The sequence below is a fragment of the Myotis brandtii genome, unplaced genomic scaffold, assembly GCF_000412655.1.
Source record: "Myotis brandtii unplaced genomic scaffold, ASM41265v1 scaffold112, whole genome shotgun sequence".
NCBI lineage: Eukaryota > Metazoa > Chordata > Mammalia > Chiroptera > Vespertilionidae > Myotis > Myotis brandtii.
In genome coordinates, this window is record NW_005353838.1 from 4364176 (window position 1) to 4391084 (window position 26909).

A 26909-nucleotide genomic window follows, 5' to 3' on the forward strand; every position below is an offset into this window, starting at 1 on the left:
CAGGTATCTGGGGTTTGTTTAGCTTCTATAATTGAAACTTTGTTGCTTTCGGGCTCAGAGCCGGGCCGCGGCAGGTGGGGAACCTTGGCTTCCTCTATCACTGGAGCAAGCAAGCCTCCTGCTCACTTCAGCTGTGTGGCTGCCGGCCGCCATCTTGGTTGGCAGTTAATTTGCATATTGCCCTGATTAGCCAATGGGAAGCGTAGTGGAGGTACGGTTAATTACCCTTTTTGTCTTTTATTAGATAGGATATTTTCACCATCAAGGGCTCTTTAAACAAAAATAATCACATATCATTATTATATCCAAAACCCCACAACATTTATAGTTCCTTAATATCAAATATTCAGTCAGTGTTCAAATTTTCAATGTCTCATGAAAGTCAGAAATGTTTTGTTTTGTTATTCATTTGAGTCAGAACCCAAATAAGTGCCTCACATTGCAATTGTTTGATATGTCTCATAATCAAAGTAGATTTTCCCTTCCAGCTCTCTTTTTCTTTCTTGAAGCTTATTTGTTTAAAAATAAAACTTGAACTTTAAGAAATTACTTTTTTCTCCCACTCTCTGACTCCAGGCCATGTGTAGCGCATCACCATATTTGTCATCTGTTATTTTCATTGACTGTAGAGAGTTGAAATTGAAATTTAAACTGGGTCATTTTGTTATTTGATTTAAATTCTCATATAAGATTTTGGGGGCATAAGGCTGTAGCCATAAGAGAAAACTAAGGTTTTACTTACTTTTGTGTCCTTTATATTTTAATGGAGAATGAGATGCTGTTTCACTTTTATTTGAGATCATTTCTGTCATTCATCTTTGACCATCTTTTGTCTCTGCCAGGCCATGAGGTTTTGAGACATTGTCAAATAGTGGGATTGAATTTATTTATGATTCAGTCCTATTTAAAATGAAAGGTTTGTTGTTAAAAGTTTTCAAATGGGTATCACATGTGTTTGTATTTGTTTGTTTGTTTGTTTTTAATACTTACCCAAGGATATGTTTGTCATTGATGAGAAAGAGAGAGAGAGATGGGGTGGGAGAGAGACAGAAAGAAAAATTGATGTGAGAGAGTGACATCTATCTATTGCTCCCACCCCCCATCTGCCCTTACTGGGTATGGAACCCACAACCTGGGTATGTGCCCTGACTGAGAATCAAACCTGAGACCCTTCTGTGCACTGGAGGACTCTCTAACCAACTGCACCACACTGGCCAGGGCTATCACATGTATTTTTAAATGAATTTCAACAAAATTATGTTGCAGGAGATCTCATAGATTCTGTTGATACTGAGCAAAGCAGAGTGAAATGGGCTAGTTTAAACTACTTAGGGTAGTCTACCCGAATGTCTAGAATCTGGCCCCATACTTACACTAGGCTTAATGTTTATGCTTCTTTTATTTTTTCTAAAGATCAGTATTATTTTCTGAGTACTGTTGAGATGCAGGGATTGGACTATTCTGATAGGAGGTAATAGTCGAATGTTCATGTTAACCGATGTCACCCCAATACATTTAATAAATATATGTTAAATAAAAGAAGTAATAGTCCAGATGTTCTGAATGAGTCCCCATCACATGTGAGAAAGAACAGACATTCTCAGAGAGGGGGCTTAGAGGAGGAACCGTCAAACTCTAGCTTTCTGACAATTATTTCAGAGGCAAAAGCAATTTCCACTGGAAACACAGCAGTCAGCATATCTTTCTAACACCAGTTCCCTGTCACGTACCTCTAGATAATCTATCGCGTTGACTCCTTTGGGAAAGCCAAGCCTAGCCTGCTGATGTGGGGTTGAGTTTTTGCGTGAATGCCAAGTTGTCCAAAACTTGGCAGCAATCCTGAAATTGCTGAGAACAAAGCCTGTGAAAGCCTGCTCTGGGTTGCAAAGGACTTTAATGTTTAATAATAATAACAATTATTTTACCAACAACTCAATGAGTGAAAGAGGCTGTGTCCACCCCTGTTTCACAGAGGAGAGGCCAGGTCATCTCAGCAGTAAATTTAGTTTAACATCCACGTGACTATATGTAGGCAAACACACCAATGCTTGATGCCATATTTGACTGACACAGAGACCCAGAGAGTGATGGCATGCCCTCGGCATCAGCATCATAGCTGGCACCTGCCTGGGCCTGGTTTGGTCCACAGAGCCACAAACACTCTCTGAGGCCTGCAGCCTCGCCTCCATTAGGAAACCTTGATTTGGGGATTAAATCCTTGAGATGTTAAATTAAAATTTGAGCCCTGGCCAGTGTTGTTCAGTGGTTAGTGTGTTGGCCCGTGCACCAAAGGGTCGTGGGTTTGATTCCTGGTAAAGGGCACGTACCTGGGTTGCAGGTTCCATCCCAGCGCGGTCGGTGTGTGTTCGGGAGGCAACCAATCAATGCGTCTCTCTCACATCGATGTTTCTCTCTCTCTGCCTTCCTCCCTTCCTCCTATCCTCCCTCCATCCCTCCCTTCCCCCCTTCCCCCCACCTTCCACTCTCTCTAAAAATCAATGGAAAAAATATCCTTGGGTGAGGATTAACAAAACAAAAAAGTTTAAAGGTTGAAACATTTATGAGAAAAATCAGGACCACTACATCCTAATTTGTAATTTAAAAAATAAATACAACAAGCCCTAGCCAGTTTGGCTCAGTGCATAGAGCATCAGCCTGCAGACTAAAAGGTCCTGGGTTTGATTCCGGTCAAGGACACATGCACAGGTTGCGGGCTCAGTCCCCAGTGTGGAACATGCAGGAGGCAGCCGATCAATGATTCTCTCTCATCATTGATGTTTCTATCTCTCTCTCCCTCTCCCTTCCTCTCTGAAATCAATAAAAAATATATTTTAAAAAACAAATACAATAAGAATTTCATCTGGAAATTAAGATATTGGAAAGATTATTAGTTTCATGACACTGGATTTTTTAAAATTTAAAAGCATTATGCTTTAGAAACATATAAATTTGGGGGACATCATTCATGGTAAAAGTTGGTATAGGGTGAGTCAACCTGATCTTCCTTCTCCGTATCCTTGGGCAGCCCTATTAGACCACTGGGATGGAGGCCCCATCTGTGAGGCCTGGGAGAGCAGGCTTTTGCTTTGAAGGTAGCTTGAAAAATCTGGGTTTGCTTTGATGCTTGCCTGTTACTTTCCTCTCTAGGTCATCCTCGATTTTTCAATCAGCTCTCCACTGGACTGGATATCATTGGATTAGCTGGTGAATGGCTGACATCAACTGCCAATACCAACATGTAAGTCCTTCTTATTATTTTCATATAAACAACCATGATGTATGATTATGGCTTCTTACTTTAAAATTTCAATTCCAGTGACTCTGTAATAATCTATTACAGTTACCCTCGTCATCTTTTATCTTTAAATATTTTAGGTTTATCACCTTATAAATCTAGTAGGTTTGATAATAGTGGATAATAGATGAACTATTTTTTAATTGAATGATGCAATTTAATAAAAGCATAGTTATAAGAAAGAATAACTCTAGCTTTCAAAATTTACTGCGAATTTCCATATATCTTAATGATGTATCTAAAGAGGTCATGTTGTAGAGTATGATCTTGGTCCATTTTCCCATCCAAGCATATTGGTCCTTATATTTCAGTAGTATTTCCTTTATAGTTAAAGCTGTCATAAATTCACAAACTAATTTGATCAACCTATTGTTAACTAAAAATTCCAAAACAAAATTCAGTTGGTAGTGATACATTCCTTTCAAAATCATTGTTTGTTTCTGAATTTGCTTTTTCCCCATACTTGTTTGAGTAGGCGAACCCTTTGTTTCTCTAAGTTCTTGTAAATTTATATGAAACTGACTCTAAGGTCCTGGGTGGGGGGGTGGGGGCAGGGTGCATGTGCTTCCTGGGTGGACTTCTGGTAATCACCTCACAGTTTCCTCTACATCAGCGGTTCTCAACCTGTGGGTCGCGACCCCTTTGGCGGTCGAACGACCCTTTCACAGGGGTCGCCTAAGACCATCCTGCATATTACATTACAATTCGTAACAGTAGCAACATTACAGTTATGAAGTAGCAACGAAAATAATTTTATGGTTGGGTCACAACACGAGGAACTGTATTTAAAGGGCCAGAAGGTTGAGAACCACTGCTCTACATACACATTACCTTGTCAGAGACAAGGACCGGTGGTCAGTTGATGTAGTGTCAGCATAGCCTCCTGAGTACTGTCTTTCCTCTCAACACTATGATTATGCTTTACCACCATCTATGCACCTAAACAATGGCACCACATTTTGTTAAAGTATCCAGGAGAAATAATGAAACAAATTTTTTACAATAATTTTAAAATAACTATATAAGAATTACATGGGTTTTAGTAACTATGGAACTATTTAAAAAATAATCCTCCATTTTTTAAGTTCATGGTAAAGTAGATTTGAAAAATAAATTTAGGTAAAATGGTGGTATTATTTAAAATGAGAAATTCCATCAGACATTAAGATAGAGTGTAAGTTGTTAAAGTCCAAGGTACTCTATTTTTCTCCCAGCCATGAAACCTGAACGGACACTTTAAAATTACTTACTGAATCGTGTGTGTTCCAAAGCGGTTTAATGCTGTGACTCAAAATACTTAACTCCATTCAGAAAAGTTTCTATTAATTAAAGATTCTTGCTTTGTTAGCTAATTTAAAACAACAATGACAAATTTTTGAAAAGCAAATGTGACAGGTGAAGCCTTTCATGTTAAAAGGCTTAAAAGATTAAATTGATTAAAATTGAAAATGGTTTTTACGCTCCCTGCTCGCAAGTCATGGTTAACTTCACGGAGTGTCCATGTTGAATCGCTGAGGCTGCAAAGGGCAGAGAGGAATTCGGGTCAAAGAAATAAATAATTGCTGGTATCTTGTCTTTTTACTGTATTATGATTTGTGAGGTAAAAATGTATCAGCAAGCACAGACATCATGATATACTCATAACTTGAAAAGATACTAACGCTTAATTGGAGCATTTCACACTAATGAACAATTTTAATTAGAAAGTATAGCTTTAAAAAAACTTCAGTGTGGCTCAGTGGTTTAGCGTCACGATTCGATTCTGGTCAGGGCACATTGCTGGATTGCTGTCTCAATCCCCAGTGGGGGGCATGCAGGAGGCAGCCGATCAATGATTCTCTCTCATCATTGATGTTTCTATCTCTCTCTCCTTCTCCCTTCTCTGAAATCAATAAAAAAAATATATTTTTTAAAAAACTTAACTTTTTGGAAAATAAGTAAGAAAAATAGAGTAAGAGCTACATATCTATTAAGGTCTAAATACCCTTATTAATATAGGCCCTGTATTCACCCAGCATGTTTAAGTGTATATTCTGTAGGTCTCCCAGCTGCAATTTCCTAATATATAGCCCAATCTCAAGGTAAATAAAAGGAACTCACCCCTTTGAGCCATTTATGACCAGATAGTCTCCTGAACGGCTTTTCTTCAACCAGAGAGTTCTCAAACTCTCCTTGTTTGTATGGCTTCATAAAAATCAAAGCCCCTTATTTTTCCCTTAGTGCAGCTCAGCCATGAAACACTAAAATATGTCCCAGCCATCTGAGGTCAAGGCCAGTCCAACCACATGGCACATAGTAATTGCAGCTGTACTGAACAAAGGATATTTATAAAATATGATCCGATTCCAACAGATCGATAGAGAAGGTTATTTAAAAGAGTGAAATAGCTTCTGTCAGTTGGAGACAAGGCATTGTCTGAAGAAGGCATAACTATTATCTAGAAATTATTCTAAGCCAGTTCCCCTGGAAGATCATGAAATGTAGCAGCGCTGTCGGGAGCTTATGCAGAAATGTGCTCCCTGTGACAGTTTCTCCTCCAACTGGGAACAGTGTCCAAATCAGCCTGAGAAAGAAGAGCAAACGGCTCTTTCTTTGGCAGAGTAGGAATTAGTGATATACTCATTTTTTTTTACCGTGCTAGCATTAAGTGTGGGTAGCACTGGTAATAGGAAATAGTGACTGTATTCCTCAGCATAGTCTTTTTAAAAGAAATGTCCAGTATCCAAATGCAAGTGACAAAGTGTGAGGTATCAGGCTGCTGGAATAAAAAGCACATTTATGTGCATGCATTTATACTTGCCTGTGCATATATCTTGGAGTTGTATTCTTCCAAGCGAGGACCCAGTGAAGATCCAAAGAAAACTTCACAAATGTACACGTACAACTCTCTCCTTCCAAAAACAGGGTCACCAACCACAACAGCGCAGGTCGACTTGTGCCCAAGTGTAAACAGCAGCCTGCCCACAAGTAACTGAGCACCATACATAATCTTTATGGGGAGACCTATCCCAGCCCTTTGTTCTGAGGCTAGGATTTCAATTATCTAGTGCTTTGTTTTCATAGAAATTACGCAGGAGGAATTTTCTAGGGGAGTTATCAGTCATTTAACACTGGGCAGAGTGTGAGAGCCTGCAGGAAGCCGTTCTCGTTTGTCATACAAAAGCAGATGTGATACAGAGGACTGGGGATTCTGACTCTGAAACTAACTGTGAGAGCTTAAAGCAAATCACTGGATTTCTCTGAACCTCATTTTCTTCTTCGGGAAAGTGGGGGGTAATAATACCCATCCGAGAGGGTGGTTCTGAGACTGAAAATGGCACTGGTCTTCAGTGCCCAGTGTATCCAAGGTGCAGGGCACAGGCACACACTGAGGAACGGAAGTCCACCCTGCAGGTGCTGTTGTCATTCAAGACCCTCCCTTCAGCCTTTGGGCTCTTTTGTTTCTGTCTCTCATCCTCTCTGGACACCAGAGGGCTCACTAAGCTCCTCCCAGATGTGTTCGCTCTGAAGGTGAAGATAGGCCACCTGCCACAGCTGTAAGGGGGGGAGATCTAAGAGGAGTGTCAAGATGGTCAACGTAGAGAGTTATTTCTTTCTCTCACTAAAGAAGTTTCCAATTTGGCAGTCACCAGGGATCCGGATTCCTTGTGCCTTTTTCATCCCTATTGTAGCACGTGGCTCATGTCCTCAGAGTCAGTCACACGATGGCGCAGGCTGGCTGCTGGAGCTCTAGCATCGCATCCCTGCTTCAGACCTCAGGGAGGATGGAGGGAGAGGGAGAGGAGGAGGAAGGGTCAAAGGGGAACACACTCTTTCCTTCCAAGGAACTTCAGAAGTGCCGCACATTTCCCACAGCTTCTCTTTAGCCAGAGCTTAGCCCCATAGCCACACTAGGGAGGCTAGGAAGGGTAGTCTCTGATCTGGGTGAATTGCCATCCCAAATGAAATGGAATGAAGCAAGAGAAGATTGATACTGGTTAGCAACCAGCAGATTCTGCCACAGAGAAATGTAGCTTCTTAAGCAATTTACCTGGGTTCTGAGTGAATCCCTCTAGGAAGGTGAGTTGAGCCACACAAAAAGGGCTGACTCACTACTCTACTCAGAATGTAGAAAAGCCTAGAAGTCTCCTTCAGTGTCATCCATGACTGGTCTACATTCTTACTTCCAATCTCATGTTCTTATGCTTTAACTCATAGCTTTTTGCAGGTTTAGTTTCTTGTTCTCTGATTCTGAAATATGATCTTGTACTCTAACTGTAGCATCTAACCAGCTTCTTCTGAATCCATATTTGACCTCTGATCTCTCGACTTTCTCTTCTTTCGTCTGTCATTTAGGGAAGGGGTACCTAACCTGGAGTCCAGGTTGCAAGAGGGGTGTCTCCTACAATTGTATATCAAATGATGTGTGTCCTCATTTTCTTCCTGGGAAGAGGGGCTATGGCTTTCCGAGGAGTCCTAAAGGGGTCTGTGGCCCCAATTAAGTTAAGAATCACTGCTGAAGGGTGAACTTCAAGGCCTTCTATAAGGTTTTGGGTGCAGGCAGACAACCAGTTGTAAAGATGGCCCAGTGGGAAGGCAGGGTCACAGAAATGTCAGAAACAGGGAGCACCATGTCAGCCCATTTGACAGGCCTGGCTGAGGATCAACAGTCGTGAGCCAACCTATCTACTAGTACTTCTAAGAGAGGACATCAGGACTAATAATCAAGATTAGCATGATAGTAGCTATGAAATAACTGGTCCTTAAGACCCAGGTAGGAACTGTCAAACAGGATGCATCTAAGGCCAAGAACCTATGCTGGATTCATCCTCGTAAGCTTCTTCCTCAAGGTTGGGAGTGGTGTCTTATAACACATTTGTCTCCTCAGTACGGAAGCTGCTACCTGGCAGAGAATAGTCATTCAGTAAGCATTTGTTGAACAGAACCGAAAGAAAGGTTTCTGAATTGAGAACCTGGCACAAATAAGGAACCTGAGAAGGATAAGATCAGATAGTCTCATGATCAAACTCTCTAGACTCTTTTTCTTCCAGTCCTGAGAGTAGTGGTCTTGTTCCTTCCTGGTCCTTGAGTAGGAAGACGAATTCTAAGACTAAACCGGGGGCCTAAATTGATACAAATCATGAAGTGGACCAAGCCCTGGCCTTCAGCCCCATCCCTTCTCCCTTCCCCATGTGGTTCCTGCCTGACCATCTAACACTGACTTGATTCCAACTCAGCTTCCATCCAATCCTCGGTAAGGCTCTGATACTATTGTATATGATTCCATGTTCCTTGCCTATTGTGACATTCCAGCACACACAATGCCACCAGTACCTATTCACCATGCAAACATGTTTGCTATGCCAACATTTCCAAAAGTCCATGGCACTATTAGCACATTTGTTCAAGAATGATGAGCACATCATGAGTTTGACTCTTGGTACACTCAGCAGCACAGGCTAAACCAGGAATCCTTCTCTTCTTCTTCCTTTATCAGGCCATCAGACAGGAGGGAGTGTTGGTTGCTACGGTGATGGGGCTCAGAGAGAACCAAAGCATGATTGTGAACTCCAGAGGTGATGGTAACGGAACACATGATTTCCAAGGGTCTTCCTCCTAAATTTCAAGTTCCTACTAAGGAAAATAGACATATTCTTTTTATTTTGGAAACAAAATTCTTCTACCAACAGATATAGCCTGAGGGTCCTCCAGGATCTTTTTGTTCTCTTTTACAGCTGTGTGATTAATTTGATGGCTTTTTTCTCCATGATTAAAACTTAGTAGCTTCACCTGTGTCTTATATGCAACCATTGTTATCTCATCCTTGCAAATAGCTTTTCTAAATCATTAAGCCAGTAAGAATTTCCATTAGTTCTCAGCATTGGCATTCAGCTCAAACACCCTACCCAATGATTAAGTTTCCCCTATCACTCAGCTGAGTCAATCTAGGCATCTCTCTTCAGTGAGCATGGTCACAGACTCCAATGCTTGAGAGGGTCAAGCCAAAGGAAGAAAGACAGAGAGCCTCAGAGCCGATAAATGTCTTTTTGTTTTCTGGCTCAATTTTCTGTGGATGCACCTTCTTTGATGTCTCCTAAGTCCTATACTTGGCACCATGATCTTGTTTCAATGACTTGTCTGCCAGACCGTGCCCTGTTTTGAATTGCTTTGAGAAGAGCATGGCCTGCTGCTTTTAAATCAGTTTGTTAGAAGACAAAGCTAACCTACCAGGATATCTAATGCCCATAGTTAGCTGTTTATGCCAATTGACCATCTTCTTGTTATTTATAATTGGTAATTAGAAAATCATCGCTTATAATTATTCTTGACCGATATCAACTTCAGAGAACTATGGAAATATAGCTGTCCTTGGGGATTCTCAGTAGAAAAACCATGTAGGTAATTAAATTGAGATCTTTAAAACCTGGGTCAATATTTCTAATTATCTTCACAGTTAGCTTCCAGATGTTTACATTGTTTTTTAAAAGATAGAGTTTGGCTCTGGGTTTTATAGATTCTACAAGTGTGAAATTGGCAGTCAAGGTGTGTCTTTTTTTAATGTTGCAAATCAATTTTATATGAATGTTAGGATACATTTTTTTCAATTAATATTTGCATCATGCTACAATCTCAGAGGAGAAAGGGACCCAGAAAAGTAATTTTCTTTCATTCTTTTTCTCTGGGTGAACTACACTAAAGACATTCTATTTAGATAAGAATATATTTTGTTGGTGAAAAATCATAGGGCAGGCACTTCAACCACCTCTTTTGGTAACACAGACTGGTTTCTGAGATTTTATGATTGGTGACCTAATGCATTTCCAGGAAATGAATTGTTTTAGTGGTTTTGAACCTCTTTTTTTTTTCTTAGATCCCAAGTACAAATATTAAAACAGTCATCTGTGTTATTCAAATAAGTGGTTGACTTCTTTATTTTCATTCATTTTTTACCACTGTTCCAGGTTTACTTATGAAATTGCTCCAGTGTTTGTCCTCATGGAGCAAATAACGCTTAAGAAGATGAGAGAGATAGTTGGATGGTCAAATAAAGATGGTGATGGGATATTTTCTCCTGGTAAGTTCTGTTCTGTTTCCCTGACTCTCCTACAGGTTTGTAGTATGGATCCTTAGGACCCTTTTGAGAATAGTTACCACAGAGTGAGTTCATGGAAGAATAATGACTTTTAAAGATTTCTTTTTTTTTGGATACTCTGCCTTCCTATCTTTGTCAGGGTGAACGCTAGCAACAATGCTACCTTCTGTGTGTACTAACCAACAAAGGCAGTGCCTAAACCTGTCCAAACTGAGAAAGATTGTGTCTAAATTATGCTAAATAATTTGTTTGTCAACAATGGTTTGATTAAGCTGAGGATAAGTGAATCAAGGTTGTCAACTGACTAATCAATTTCTGCCAAAATAGTTTATCTACTTTGATCTCTAGTTCAAAGGATACAATAAAAATTTTAAAAACAAGGACAGGAAGGAAGGTAGGAAGGAGTTTGGGATGGTGTCAGATACAGTGTGATTGTATTCAAGTGGAAAAGTAATAAGAATTACACTTGTCCAGACAATTCAAGCGAACCACCAATTTGCCTGTTTAATTGTCAGGTAATTGATGCAAAAGCAATTCGTTTGTGTTGGCCAGATGTACCTAGCTCCCTGACTTCTCCTTGTGTCTTTATTTAAGTAAACACAAGTTTGGTTTTATTTTCATCAACTTAGAGCTCTCCCAAATGACTCAGTTGGGCTGTTCTTGGAAGAGTATCCAGGCAATGTCACCATTTCCTGCAGTAGGCTCCATAATTCTCTCTTTCTCTGTCTTTCTGACTCAGAGAACAAATTAATCTTCGTTCAGTAAATAGATTGAGCAGAGAGCAGAAGCAGGGAAGTTGTAACTCGCCTCTCTCTTTACAGCCACTGCCACCTCTTACATTTCTGTCTAGGCTTCAGGTGGGGCAGGCACTGGAGTATGTGATGCACCTCCAACCAAATTGCCTAGATGGCTTTGGTAAGGAGTGTGACCACTATATTCCCTGGGCAAAGGGTTCCTGGCAATAGGGAAGCCATCAAATCCTATCAGAATATTGTCCTTCCCCCTTTCTGACCTCCCTTGTCTCTTGAGACACCGGCTTAGCCTTTGCTGTTAGAAACAATAACGAAGGAGTTGCAACACCACCCAATGTGTCTGCTTGCCGATAGGGGGAGCCATATCCAACATGTACAGCATCATGGCAGCGCGCTACAAGTACTTCCCAGAAGTTAAGACAAAGGGCATGGCGGCTGTGCCCAACCTGGTCCTCTTCACCTCAGAACATGTGAGTCAGGTGCTCTTGCTCGTGGATTGTGGTGTTTTCCACGGGACTGTCGAACATCTAACCTCGAGCCTCTGTTTGTTGCAGAGTCACTACTCCATAAAAAAGGCTGGGGCTGCGCTTGGCTTTGGAACTGACAATGTGATTTTGATAAAGTGCAATGAAAGGTAGGCAGGGGAGAGTGACTATTAGGTTCTTGATGTATGAAATGTGTTCATCTGTTAAATTTGTTTTATTGTGCTTAAGGACTGACTCAGTACAGTGTGCCAAGCTGCTAATGGTCTGTTGAAAATATCCGATTAAATTACTTTTTGCTGCAGCTGAAGTTTTTTTCATGTGCAGTCTCATTGATTTTTCATTTTCATTTCTCTCCTTTTATAACAATTACAGGGGGAAGATAATTCCTGCTGATTTAGAGGCAAAAATTCTTGAAGCCAAGCAAAAGGTATATACTCTAGGGTACATCTAAACTCTGGCGAATACAAATTTTTAAAAATACCTTCTCTCTGCTGTAGACAGTAAAAATCTTTGATAGTATAAGATATTATTTTATTGTGTTTCTAAAATTCTATTCTTAGATATTTATTTATTTCCAACTTGTGAGATGATTTGGCTTTAACCCTGTGTCTATACCATATCGGTTTTTTTGAAAAATGAAAATATCAGACATTAAACCTCTTGTCCTATCTTAATTGTGTCAAATGATTGGTTTTATGTACTTCAATAAATCTGCTACCCAAGCACCACAAAGATACAGCCTCTTGTAGTTTTCACTTACTTCTTAGGTATAATCTCATTTTAACAAGTATCATTTTAGCTTAGGATTTTGTTTAACAAAGTACTTCCATGCCCTGCCAGGTGGACCATGATACTTGGTGAATCGGCCTCAGTCAAGTCTATTAAACAAGCAAAACAAAATCTCATAGAACAGATGTATCCACAAGGCAGTGCCAGATAGCTGTCAAACCATTTACCAACTCATTGTTTTGGTTACATTCTTGTGCCTCCTTCTCTGACTGTAGTTGTTTGCTGGGGTTTCAGTAGGGGATGGATGGAAATGTCACTAGGACTGAGCAAGGAGTAGAGGTGGAGCTGAGCTTCAATAACGCGTAGGACTCACAGGTTTCCCCCAGTCTGTCTGACGCCACTTCCTTGTTTATTTCTTGTTCACATCAACACATTTTACCACGTCCGCTATTAGTGAAACAGTGTATAGACTGGCTTTAAATAACCAAGCAATAATTCAGTGTTATTATTACATTAGTAAATTAGAATAACACAGCTTCTCAACTGTACAGTGTCCAGATGCTATTCAGAACTACCTGCCTAACACTTTAAACTTATTTCTCTTCCCTGCTTTATTGTTCACCATAGACCTTGTCAATATCAGCTGTGTATTTTGCTTATTTGATTTTGTTTACTGTCACTGTCCACTAGAACGTAACCTCCACGGGGACAGAAATCTTCATCTCTTTTGCTCACTGCTGTGTTCCCTGCGTCTACAACAGGGCTTGGCACAAAAACGTCGCTCAAACACTATTTGTTGAATAAATGAATGAATGAGTAAATGTACCAACGAAGAACTGCCAGATAGAGTGTCTGATACCACAGCTGATCTGTGAATAAATGCTACTGCAATTCATCTACCTCCTGTGGAAAGGAGAGAGGTTAAAGAGACTAATCAGCCTGTCCCTCTTGCCTTACAGGGATATGTTCCTCTTTACGTCAATGCAACTGCTGGCACGACTGTTTATGGAGCCTTTGATCCGATACAGGAGATTGCAGAGATATGTGAGAAATATAACCTTTGGCTGCATGTCGACGTAAGTGCTGTAACTCACAGTGTGGCCCAGCCCATAGGGGTGGACGCGGTTCTGCTTTGTGATTTGCCTCAAGCTTCTCCCACTGCCCAGCTGGCTCTCTCTCCACACCACATTAGTTCCCCTCCTCTCTGGCTCCAAGCCGACGTTCACCACTGGACACACCACAGGCCTGTGCATCCTCTGGGATTCATCCACCCCCAGTTGCTATCTCCTGGGATTCATTTTAGAATATGGTCTCTCTCGCCTTCCCAGGTAGCTTTTGTCTGGACACATAGCTGCAGAGGGAAATATAACTGATTTCAGAGGGGAAAAACCTAAGATACAATGAAGAAAGTGGCCATGAATCTGGACGCTCGGCTAGCTGCCTTCAGTCAGCCATCTATGACACACTTTTCGAAAAAAAAAAAAAATGCATATCGCATATCTGGTACCTGTAGGAAAAAGTAAGACAGTATATGGAAGGTGTTATCAGCTAAGAGATGTAGTCCCAAATTTTCCCAGGAACACAAAAGGTACATTGTTCACATGCATGACTGAGTGTATTTTTTTCTTTTTTCCTCGCTCCATTCTCTTATGGATATAACTTCTCACAACTGGACAGTTGGATAATCTGCGTTACTATTGAACAAATGACTGACAAAGGCTGTGTCCCAAGCTATTCAGTAAACTTACGCACCAGGGTACCCACAAAATGTCTTCATGTTGCAGGAGCTGTGGTGGGACGTCCCAGCCTGGCAGGGCTGCTGCTTTCTGAGTTTGCAGAAGCCCTTAGACTCCTACCAGGGGCAGAATCTGATGGCAGGCGCCAGTCTGTGTCCCTCCCAGAGCCACCCTGGGGCTCACGAAGTGTCTCTGCCCTCCCGGCGTGCTCTAGGCCTTTGGGTCTTGGCACCACAGGCTCAGACCAGGTTTACCTGTGTCCCTCAGAGCTACTCCAACTTTAAGCTGGAGGAACTTTTGAAGATCTGACAAATGATGAATTACAACTGCCACTGGTTGAACAATCAGTGTGGGTTCCTTTTGTCAGAGAAGCTTATGTTTTTCACCATTTACTTTCTCATGTTTTAGTAGAGGTGTGGAGTGACTGGTTTGGATTCTTAAATGTCACGGCTCCCCCTCCCTCTCCTTTCTCTGTCCTCACAGGCTGCCTGGGGCGGTGGGCTGCTCATGTCCAGGAAGCACCGTCATAAACTCAGTGGCATAGAAAGGTAAGGGCCAGAGTTTGGGCCTCCTCCCATTCGGGCCATCAGATGTGCTGTGCCGCTGAGTCTGCTCATGTCCGCAACATCTTATTTCAATCTGACTGAGCTCAGTTTTGCTCAGTAGAGATTTATTGAGCAATTATGGTGTGCCAGGCACTGGGAGATCAGCTATGATTGATTTCTCAGTCAAATGAGTCCTCACCTCAATGAGTTTATAACTTAGAGAGAGAGAGAGACAAGTAAACAAATAGTTACAACCCAATGTGATAAGCACAACAATGAATGTGATTGCTAGGTGCTCAGGTAGAAGAGATGAGGAACCAAGCAGTGGGGAGTTTGGAGGCGAAATGAGAATTTACAAGGGTACATTTCACTCTTCTTTCTCATTGAGCTTACTGCTGCGAGACGGGTAGGACACTTGGCTCATCCAACGTATTTATTTTCCCATTCACCATTCAAGTTTGGTGGGTGTGCTCAGCTGAATGTGATTTTGACCTGATTCCAATGTATTGATCCCAGTTGATCCCATTGATTCAGCAAATACTTACTGAGCACTTATCATGAGCCAGGAAGACATGGATGTGAATATCTGGTTGCCTGCCTCTAGTCTAGCCATGCATGGCACTTTCCTAAAAAGTGTGTATCTGCTACATGTAGGAAAACACGGCAACATATGGAAGGTGTTATCAGCTGAGAGGTTTACCCTCCCGAAGCTTACGTTCCAGTGGGCTGGATGTTCATAAACAAAGAGATACTTCATCTATCTCAGAGGGAAAAAAATAAAACAGTTAAATAACAGGGAGGGACAAGGCATGCTGTTCGAGGCAGTGTAGTCAGAGGCCTTTCTGAGGACGTGACATTTCAGCAGATAAAGGGAGACAGGAAGCAAGGATACGGAGAAGAAAGGTGAGAAGGGCAGGTGCAAAGGCCCTGAGCAGGAATGTTCTTGGCAAGTTGGAGGACCATCAAAGAGGCCAGTGAGGTTGGAGCAAAGTGCCAGGTGAGAGCAGACAAGGCTAGAGCGCGGACTGGGAGCGGCACCAGGGAGAGCGCACCAGTGGGGCTTCTCTCAGAGGTTCTGTGACCTGTGCTGTGCCGCTTCCCTTCTGGGCCAGTTTTGAAAAGCCAGTGTCAAAGTGACCGGGACGGACTCTTTGCAGCATAGTTCCTTGACTCTGTAACTTGGAGGATAATATATTAAATATAGAAGAACCAGTCCAACTGTACTTTAGGTTTATCCGGCAATTTTTATTTTCCATCCTCGAGCATAGGAACATTTTGCACTAGCCTTTTTCTTATCTAACATTTTAGAGCATGTATGTCTTCTGAAGGAAATTGAATCCATATCATGTCTTATTATTTTCCATTTGTAGCAGCAAAGAGTCATTTACTTCAGACCTTTAGGACACTCAAAAAACCACTTAATTTAAGGCATTTTATGAGGTCTAAATATAATTTTGAATGGCTCAGGGATGAGAGCTATGAGAAAATTGATTAAATATGGCTTGACTCACTGATGCATTTTAATGAGATAAGCACTTAGTCAACTTTCCTTAGAACTTCTCATGGGTCTCTTTCTCAAAGGTTTTCTTTCTTACCCACTTAGAACAACAGGACCTCAGGCCTTTCTCTCTTATCTTTGAAAAACAGCGCACACCCTATCGTCACACCATTTTCCCTCTAAAGGACCTAGGCAAGATGGGGAGGTTAGAAATTCACAGCAAGTGTTAGCTCTAGGGCAGCGGTTCTCAACCTGTGGGTCGCGACCTCTTTGGGGGTCGAACGACCCTTTCACAGGGGTTGCCTAAGACCATCGGAAAACACATATATAATTACATATTGTTTTTGTGATTAATCACTATGCTTTAATTATGTTCAATTTGTAACAATGAAATTGGGGGTCACCACAACATGAGGAACCGTATTAAAGGGTCGCGGCATTAGGAAGGTTGAGAACCACTGCTCTAGGGAGAGAGTCCGTGTATTTCAGAGCCAATTGCTCTGTTTGGGGAGAACATCCTTAACATATGAAAGCGCAGAGCCCAGCTGTGGGCCAGGCCATAGGGAAGGAGTCTGTAAACCACCGAAGCGAGTTACCCAAGTTGTAGTCATCATACAGTATACTTAGTCCTTTCCGTAATGTCCTAGCTAGTGTGCTGCTCACTAACAGAGTGATGCGGTTGCTAGGAGACCATGCTTGTTAAGCTATCATTGCGGCCTAAACTGGCAATGTCATGTTCATTTAGCATTTGAACAAAGCTGCTATATAGTCAAAGTCTAGGGCTGCCTAATTGATCCTTGCTTTTAAGTGTCACTCCACTCACTACCTCATAAGTAGGCAGATCAGCATGGCCAGCCCATTTTATAAATAAGAACCGAAGGCTGAAGCAGCCAGAGTCTGTGGCTGGGAGGGAGGCAGGCTGCAGAAGGGTTAGGAACACTGGCTGTGCAATTAGACTCCCTGGACTTGAATCTTGGCTCCAACACTTCCTAGCTCTGTGCTTTTGGGTGATGTATTTAACCTATTTGTGCCTTAGTTTCTCCATCTAAAATAGACAGTAGTTCCTGTATCATAGGGTTGTTATGGGAATTAAGTATTCCAGGCACAGTTATTAGCAGTATGTATTTATGAACTCATTTTTTCCTTCAATTCTGTGACACATACCCCCCATTTTACAGATGAGGAAACTGAGGCACAGAGGAGTTATCTAACTTGCCCAAACTAGCAAATATCAGAGCCAGGATTCAGATTCGGACAGTTTGGCTCCGAAGTCCGGAGTTTCGAACCATGACACCACACTGGCATAACGCCTGCAAAGCTCCCACGGTAATAGGACACGCAGCAAGTTCTTCACGAACGTTAGCCGTTATGAACAGGAGTTGTTTAAAAGCGGGAATCTGCCCCTTAGTCCCTGAGACTGCCTGCAAAACAGTTGTTTACCACTAGGCGTCGAAAACGTGGGCTGCCTAGGGTGGTGTTTTCCTTAAGAGGACAGTCTCTTGCTGATGCCGGCACCTTCTCAGAGTGTCACATGCTTCTTGCAGGGCCAGCTCGGTGACCTGGAACCCTCACAAGATGATGGGCGTGCTGCTGCAGTGCTCCGCCATCCTCGTCAAGGAGAAGGTCTGTACTCCCTCCAGAGATGAGCTGGTGGCCTGCACACCCTTTATTAAAGTTTAGAAGGCACAAGAAGAGAAAGGCATGGGGTCTTGATACAGTACTCGGTGACAAGCTCACACGATGACTGCCCCGCGAGGACCGCCATTGCTGCTCTTCCCTGCCTTTATCTGTTAGTCTTCAGCTAATCTCCTGCCTCCTCTAGGCTCCTGCCTTCCACTGTCCTTCCTTGTTCAGGGCTCAGGGCCCTGTCAGTGACAGAAACTCTAAGGGCATTATTTCATTTCACATTCCTTCATGTTTATACAAACAAAGTGAGAGCAATTGGAACCTGAGTGAGGGCAACAACATGGTCACTGGAACATTCTTGAAATTCTTAGCTTGAATTTGTGGCCTCAGGAGCTGAGATACAGATGACCTTTACATATTTACGAATGTCAACTCAGAGTAACGAGGACTGTTGACCAAAAGCTTCTGTAAATGAGTTAGTAGCGGACTCCCTTCCAGAAGCATCTGATAACAGCACCCTGCCCTCGAAGGGAAACTTTTGCACACTGAGGCAACCCAAAGAATCTGTCCCAACCTGTAGGAGCCAGAACCCGCATGTGCGCTTTACTCCACCCCTCAGAGGGCCTCTAACTGCATAGCACATCCTGGAAAAGATCAGAAGACTTTCTAGGGGATGCTTTTGGGGAGGAATATTCTTCCCAACATGAGACTGTCCCACCCACTGCAGGAAGTTTCTATCCCCTGCCCACTGAATGCCATAGCACTTCCCAGACTTTGAAACAACCCAAAACACCCACACGTATTTCCAAATGTCCCTAAGAGGAACAGTGGGGTCCTTGGGTTGGCATCTGAGACAAAAGATTATTTTCTAATGAGAGTGACAGAGGGAAAGGGGCAAAGGTTTTCCCAAGAGTGGTTTTAGAGAAGGACGAGAGAACAAGTGCAAGAGCTCATAAGACATCAGGAAGGATGCCTGTGACCCCTAGTCCAGCCAGCCCTGCTCCAAAGCCACCACATCTCTGCCCTGCGGATACAGATTCATGCCTGCCTTGAATTGTATGATAGGGGATACTCCAAGGATGCAACCAGATGTGTGCAGGCTACCTCTTCCAGCCAGACAAGCAATATGATGTCTCCTATGACACTGGGGACAAGGCAATTCAGTGTGGCCGTCACGTGGACATTTTCAAGTTCTGGCTGATGTGGAAAGCAAAGGTAAGAAAAAGGGAATTCAGGAAATAGAGCAGAAATGTAATTTGCACAGGCTGGCAAAAGAGAGGCAAAGTTGTATCACAGATAACTCACTATGTGTTCAATCAATATCTAGATAATTGAGTTAACTGTATTTTCTTTGCAAATGAAGTCACTTTCTTTCTCATGTCAAATTCTCCCTTCCTCCATTCAATCTCCTCAGTTTGAATTAGCATGAAGTTTTTTTTTATATAACTTTCTCTTATAACAACTAAAAATGATGCCAAGATAAAGACTTCGACAGCAATCCTTAGGGATGCTGAAGTTATTTAGTGTAGATATAGAAAGAGATAAAGATAAAATTACTGCATTGATGTGAACAGAACCCTGAATGCCTTTATAAGGCCTCCAATCATGGGATATATTCAATGAACATATCAAAACAAATGAACAAAACAGAACAATTTTGGGGTTTTTTATTATTGATTTTCACAGAGGAAGAGAGATAGAAACATCAGTGATTAGAGAGAATCATTGATTAGCTGCCTCCTGCATGCCCCCCACTGGGGATTGAGCCCGAAACCTGGATATGTGCCTTTGACCAGAATCGAACCTGGGACCCTTCAGTCCATAGGCCAACACTCTATCCACTGAGTCAAACCAGCTAGGGCAAAGCATAACAGTTTTAAGATCTGTTTAAATATGGCTTTCTTATTATTTGTACTTGATACACTATTCTGGAAAATACATACTTATTCCAAGAAATCCTACTGCTAGACTGAATGCAGGATCTGCACTCATCAGCCATTCAGGTTACATTTCTGTGTCTTTATATATATTTTAAAAAAGCAAACTATTGGAATTTCCCCCAAAATATGGGTGAGGGGAGAGGATTACTGTTTAACTATTTGTTTCAAAAGTGCTTTTATGCAATCAAGTAAAGGCAATTTTTATTTTACAGCTGTATACTGTATCTATAATTTTTAAAATATATTTTACTGATTTTTTACAGAGAGGAAGGGAGAGGGATAGAGAGTTAGAAACATCGATGAGAGAGAAACATCGATCAGCTGCTTCCTGCACATCCCCCACTGGGGATGTGCCCACAACCAAGGTATATGCCCTTGACCGGAATCAAACCTGGGACCCTTCAGTCCGCAGGCTGATGCTCTATCCACCAAGCCAAACCGGTCAGGGCTGTATCTATAATTTTTATTTACCTACTGTAAATTAACTTTACTAACTTCCATGATTTAAGATTGGGTCTACCTAATACCAAAATAAGGCTTTCCAGTGAAATATCTAGTCACGTATTTCCTCTGTAGGAAGAATTTGACAAGATTCTTAGTTTTTTTCCCCTGATGTAGCCATTGTGTCTTAATATATAAGTAGTCTGAATTTTATGTCTACCAGAAAGAAATTATAGGTATTTTAAACATACAAATAGCCATAAGCAACAAGAGAAAGAGCCCTATCATTTAGAAATATAATAACCACACTGTCTCAGTAATTTGCCTATTTGTTTTACCTAAAAATAACCCCTTGAGCCATCTGCTGGAAGTTTGGCTCCTTGTGAATCGGTTGCTGAGGGGGGGCCCCGGTGCAGGCTTGCTTCCCAAGTGGAAAGTGGCCTGGCCAGGGTGTACGCCTAGCAGTGACTGCTGCTTTGCCAGTGTTGGACCTCGCCCAGGCCCATTAGCAATCCTCAAGCCAGCCTGTGCATCTGCTCTTGTTAACACTGACCCGCTGAACAGCCTCCACACTGCTGTTATTAATCAGCCATGCTGGCTTTTGAAACTTATGCTCAACCAGTTCGTCAATAGTTGGAGCTATTGCAATCTCAGGGCATGTACTGAGACCAGTGGCTTCCCCATCTGCCTGCCTGCCTGTCAGCACAAAGGATGATTCTGTGCTGTGGAAGGTAGCCTGCCTGGGAGCGTGGGGACATGTTTGACCAGGACTCACTGCTGGGGAGGGTGGGTCTAAAGCAGTGCTTCTCAAACTGTGGTGAAGAGCCAGTTACAATAGAGATGAATTGCTAGGAAAAAAACGAAATGAAAAACATCCAAGGTATAAACGCCAATTTTTAAAATTAGATTCAGTAGACATTAAGTTATTCTGTCACATTGCTATAAAAGTTTCTTATTGCGAAATCTCAATTTCTGTACTCATTTTATCATGGGCCGGTTACAGTTTATAAACTGAGTAGCAGTATCATAAAGCAAACCAGAAAATAGACTCCAGGTCCAGGCTGTGAATAACTAGCAGGAGCTAAGAGCCCTGTTGAGAATTACTGCCCAGAGACTAGAGAACCTTCGAAAGAGAGCAGGCACGCTTCGCTTGAGCTGCAAAGAGGCTGTGCACAGTCAGATGCTGCTTCCTGTCCATCTCCGAGGATAGTCTCATGTCCGTTTCCAGTAGACAAGGACAGCATGGCCTTCTCAAATGCCCATCACCAGTGGAAATACAACCTCTCACCAATAAACTCGATTTTTCTTTCTTTAAAACAGGGAACAGTGGGATTTGAAAATCAGATCAACAAATGCTTGGAACTGGCTGAATACCTCTATGCCAAAATTAAAAACAGAGAAGAATTTGAGATGGTTTTCAATGGTGAGGTAAGTTGTCATCATGGACTAGATATATAGCATTTTCAGAAAATCTGTCGAGGGAAGCTCCTAAAACCATATTTTCTAACATTGTTAAAAGCTGTTTCAGAATTTTCGTTCTCATGCACTATTCATTTAATTCCCTCTGTGTCCATGAACTTTTCTTCCAGTAGCGTTGGGATGACTTTTCTCCTTCACCTCTTTGCAGACAAGAGGTCTTTCCTTGGCAGGTCTGAATCCTTTATCATAAACTAATGTTCCGGTGCACGGATTCGTGTACATTGAAAGGAAATTAATTAGAAGAAATTTTTTAAAATATGTTTTATTGATTTTTTACAGAGAGGAAGGCAGAGGGATAGAGAGTTAGAAACATCAATGAGAGAGAAACATCAATCAGCTGCCTCCTGCACACCTCCTACTGGGGATGTGCCTGCAACCAAGGTAAATGCCCTTGACCGGAATTGAACCTGGGACCTTTCAGTCCACAGGCCGACGCTCTATCCACTGAGCCAAACCGGTTAGGGCTAGAAGAAATATTTTAATATCACTATTTGCCCTTTCTCTATAATAGAAGCATCAACCAAATTCACGATCAACCATGACAGATCGAAACACACGCGTGCGATTGGCGCCAGTGAGAGCTTTATATGTATCGCGCATGCGCGAGTCAGCTTAGTCTTTTATATGTATAGATTATTTCTCAGTTCCAAGAAGCTTATAGGATGGGTATATGCTTGATTCCCAAGACAGGTTCTAAAGTGAAGTTCTACTTTACATAGATTCATTATGAGGAGAGCAAGGTACAATCGTGTCTGCCCTGAGTTCATATCTACATGGTACATAATGAAGTACTGAGTGCCCGCCGTGTGGAAGTTGGGCTCCTCGTGAATTGGATGCCCCATGCCAGGAGCTGAGTTATATAGCAGTGACCAAAAAATATACTGTCGCTGCCCTAACGGAGCTGGCAATTGGCTAAAGAATGTTTCCATCGCTGAATAGGAGCCAGTGTTAAATAAAAGAAAATCCACTCATAACCCAATATAATATAACACCACCTACATTCAGCTTAGCCAATTTATTAGGCAGTCTAGACTAGTAGGAGCACGCCAGAGAATCACCAAATGAGGAAGAAAGAGGCCTGTCGGCATGGGGGAGGGGGATCTGAGCAGTTCAAATCAGCGGTACAGTGCTCATGCCCTTCACCCATGCGACCTCCCTCTGATCATTTACACTATTTTAAATATTCTGTTAGCAGCTTTAAGACAAATGTGATGTCTCAAGCCAGTCAGAGGCAGGCACAATGACTGCAAACAGCAACTAGGAAGGAAACTGAAAAACTATAGCAAGAATATGGAAGAACTGAAAGCATAGGAGTCTTTAAGGGAGGGACACTAAAGAGTTCTAGGCATCAAGGTTAGCCCTGTCTTACAGGTTAGAACCAGTATTAATGTTCTTTATGATAACCCTGAGTCATCAAGAAAAGATTCAGTATCAGTATAGTAAGCTCAAAAAAACATTCACTTATCAATAAAATAGTGTTTTGAGCATCTTTGAGATACGAGGCACTACAAAATGGCAAATGGATAGTACCCTTTCTTAAAACTACCCAAATGTAATTATTTTTTAACATTTCACTGCTTTTTCTTGCTTTGTTTTTTGGTGGGTTTTTCTGGTCGGGGAGAATTCCACCAAAGGTCCAGAGGGGTTTGGCAGAAGCCTTCTCTCAAGTTCTCACAATTTCTGTTTTGTTTGTATGTTTGCTTGTTTGTGAACATCTCTGCAGCCTGAGCACACAAATGTCTGTTTCTGGTACATCCCACAAAGCCTCCGGAGCATGCCGGACAGCCCTGAGCGACGGGAAAGACTCCACAAGGTACGGCTCTCTCCTTTGCCTCATCTCACCCTTTGCATTTCTCTGGTGGGTCGGAATAGCCTTACTCTAATGTGTCTTCTAATGGGGGAGAAATAAAAATTAAAGACTTGGGCTGGTGGGGAGCCATCCTGTTACATTCTACTTGGGTCTGGGTTGTCCCCTTGCTGTGGTTCAGATACAACAGGAACTTCCGTATTCCTGTCTGAGGTTGGTGTTCTTCATCGAGAAGGGGCCGTATGCAGGGCAATTGAATCCTATGCGTATTCGTAGGAACATCCATATTCAACTATGTCTGTTACCATATCTTCTGCTAAATTCAAGGCTACTCTAATGCTGATTCATTCTGGTTGTTGATTCTATATCTAGTTTGCATATTATTGATACTTGTTGGTATATTTCTTTTATATACCAACCATCCAGCTATTCAACAAATACTCATCTGTGCCAGTCTGTGTGCCAGGCAGGATCTTGGGCTCTGGATTATACAGAAGCCTTAATTTGTGTAGTTGCCCGTAAGAGGTTTTTTTGTTTGTTTTTTATTTTGATTTTATTATCATTGCTCTATGACTAACTTTCAAAATTTCTGAGGGAATGTATGACTGGGTAGACGCAAATGGTCATTAGATCTTAGCCACTGAAGAAACCGAGATATAAAATATTTCTTTGTCTTTATGTCAGTGTAAACACAAAGGGTGAAAAGCAAACTACTCCTTTATTCCCAACCAAGAAACTGGTTGCACTGGTAAAAAGAGTGGTGTTAATATCAGCCTTGAGTTTTCGTTTTGTTTCCATCACAAGGTGGCTCCCAAAATCAAAGCCCTGATGATGGAGTCTGGCACGACCATGGTTGGCTACCAGCCTCAGGGGGACAAGGCCAACTTCTTCCGGATGGTCATCTCGAACCCGGCCGCCACCCAGTCTGACATCGACTTCCTCATTGAGGAGATAGAAAGACTGGGCCAGGATCTGTAGCCGCCCGTAGAACATGAGGCCATGGGGATTCCCGTTCCCCTCTGGCACGCTAGAGCCACCTCGGCAAGTTGCTAAAACAATAGGCCATTTCACTGAGGGAAAATATAATATCTTGAATACTGTTAAACCTTTACTTAAGCTTGTGATAGTTAGCAGGAAATAATGTTCTTTTTAAAAAGTTGCACATTAGGAACACAGTATATATGTACAGTTATATATACCTCTCTCTATATATATATGTATGTATGTATAGCGAGTGGATGTTAGTAATAGATCACAGCATGTTCCTACTCCAAGACAATTAACTTTACCTGACAGGCCAAACATGCTGCAAACCAGCTCGCCCAACAACCCCAGGAAAGATGTTCCTCCAGATGTTGTGTTGTAGGGACCAAGGGAAATCCTGTTAGCAGGAGTTGACCTTGTGTCATTGTTTTCCCCACCTAAAGTGATGACGGATGAGAAAAAGCACCGCTCGGTGACAAGAGTCACACCCTCCCCATTAGTATCTGGTTAAGGAAAAATAGTAGCAGAGTCATTGTTACAGGTGTGCTGTTGCTGTATTTTTAGAAATTCATTTGTGTAGATTGTGCATATCTCTGTTGTCTGACCTTGGGGCGGAGGAAAAACACATGTAATGATCTAAATGACTGTTTAATTGTAGGTATATGAGATATTTGCTTATTTATATTCAGAGATTTACCATGTTAAAGAGGTGTCTTGTATTTTCTTCCCATTCGTAATGTATCTTATTTATATATAAATGCAGTAAGTTCTGAAAACTGTTCATGGTATTTTCGTGCATTTGTGAGCCAAAGAGAAAAGATTAAAATGAGTGAGACTTGTACTTATATAAGAGTGCCCTTAAATGATTTAAGCCTAAGTTTACTGTCTGTAAAAGAATTCTGATACTGTATATAGAGCCGTATATATGGAAATCCCATCACCTAAACAGCATCTGCTCTTCTGTTACCCCCTCTGTCTGGCTGTATGTCAGTGTGCCCAATGCTTTTCTAGTAACTGTCGGATAATAACTAGATCTCCTGTAATTTTGTAGTCGTTCGTGACCAATCCCTGTGACTTGCTTAGCTCAAACCTAAGGCAACATTTCCGAAGACCTTCTGAAGATCTCAGCGAAATGGACCAGCCTCACCTCTGTTTCTGAGGAAAGAAAATTCACACTGTGCGTTTTAGAGTATGCAAGAAGAATATAAACAAATAAAAATACTCTCCATGGAGAACTGAAACAAAATTTTCTTCCCGTTTGTTTTCATGTAGAAAGAGAGATTTCCAATTATAGTTACTTGGTCACCACAGCCCATTCACTGTCCACTAGCTGACTTTATTTTTTTGTTTTTTTTTTAAATATATTTTATTGATTTTTTACAGAGAGGAAGGGAGAGGAATAGAGAGTTAGAAACATCGATGAGAGAGAAACATCGATCAGCTGCCTCCTGCACACCTCCCACTGGGGATGTGGCCGCAACCAAGGTACATGCCCTTGACTGGAATCGAACCTGGGACCCTTCAGTCCGCAGGCCGACGCTCTATCCACTGAGCCAAACCAGTCACGGCAACTAGCTGACTTTAGATGGTACTCAGTACCCTTACTAAGCTGGGACTCAACCTACTGTCATAGGTTCCCGAGAGCTATTTCTATAAAATCATTAGGATAGTAATTTTTTTTTTTAATTTTCAGTTTAAGCTTGGAAGGGGAAAAAGCCATCTCTTTCTCATTTTCCTATTTGCATCTTGGAGTTCCAATCATTCAGTCACTCAACAAATGTTTCCTCCTCTGTACCAGGCACTGTTCTAGCACAAATTTCCCTGCCAGGGAATCTTATGTCCTTTGGTGTCCTTGGGATCTGAATACCTCTAAGACTATAGAACAGTGGTTCTCAACCTTCCTAATGCTGCGACCCTATTTAATACAGTTCCTCATGTTGTGGTGACCCCCAATTTCATTGTTACAAATTGAACATAATTAAAGCATAGTGATTAATCACAAAAACAATATGTAATTATATATGTGTTTTCCGATGGTCTTAGGCGACCCCTGTGAAAGGGTCGTTCGACCCCCAAAGGGGTCGAGACCCACAGGTTGAGAACCGCTGCTATAGAATCACGCCTTCCTGCTGCTTATGCTTGTACAGTGGTTCCAGTTCACTTCCCAGGAAATATGTTTTGATACTGGCTCATTTGGAAATAGGGCCCATTTTCTTTTTTAAAATATATATTTTTATTGAATTCAGAGAGGAAGGGAGAGGGAGAGAGAGAGAGAAACATCAATGATGAGAGAGGATCATTGATTGACTGCCTCCTGCACGCCTCCTATTGGGGATCGAGTCCACAACCCCGGGCATGTGCCCTTGACTGGAATGGAACCCAGGACTCTTCAGTCCACAGGCCCATGCTCTATCCTCTGAGCCAAACCAGCTAGGCGAGGGCCCATTATCTGATATTCTATTAAGCTATAATAAGACTATCTCAGCCTTAGCTGGTTTGGCTCAGTGGCTAGAGAGTCGG

General features: G+C 41.9%; 1 protein-coding gene across 1 annotated transcript in view; it reads left to right on the forward strand.

Moving 5' to 3' along the window:
- GAD1 (glutamate decarboxylase 1 (brain, 67kDa)) overlaps nt 1-25635 on the forward strand; it is a 42877-nt gene extending 17242 nt beyond the window's left edge. The window contains exons 5-16 of the mRNA XM_005857565.2: nt 3148-3238; nt 10237-10349; nt 11474-11589; nt 11674-11753; nt 11977-12031; nt 13293-13409; nt 14553-14617; nt 17657-17735; nt 18804-18953; nt 21440-21547; nt 23322-23411; nt 24210-25635. Of these exons, the coding sequence (XP_005857627.1) occupies nt 3148-3238; nt 10237-10349; nt 11474-11589; nt 11674-11753; nt 11977-12031; nt 13293-13409; nt 14553-14617; nt 17657-17735; nt 18804-18953; nt 21440-21547; nt 23322-23411; nt 24210-24383 (1238 nt within the window). The 3' untranslated portion in view covers nt 24384-25635. The remainder of the gene's footprint in view (nt 1-3147; nt 3239-10236; nt 10350-11473; nt 11590-11673; nt 11754-11976; nt 12032-13292; nt 13410-14552; nt 14618-17656; nt 17736-18803; nt 18954-21439; nt 21548-23321; nt 23412-24209) is intronic.
- Nucleotides 25636-26909: the final 1274 nt, after the last annotated feature.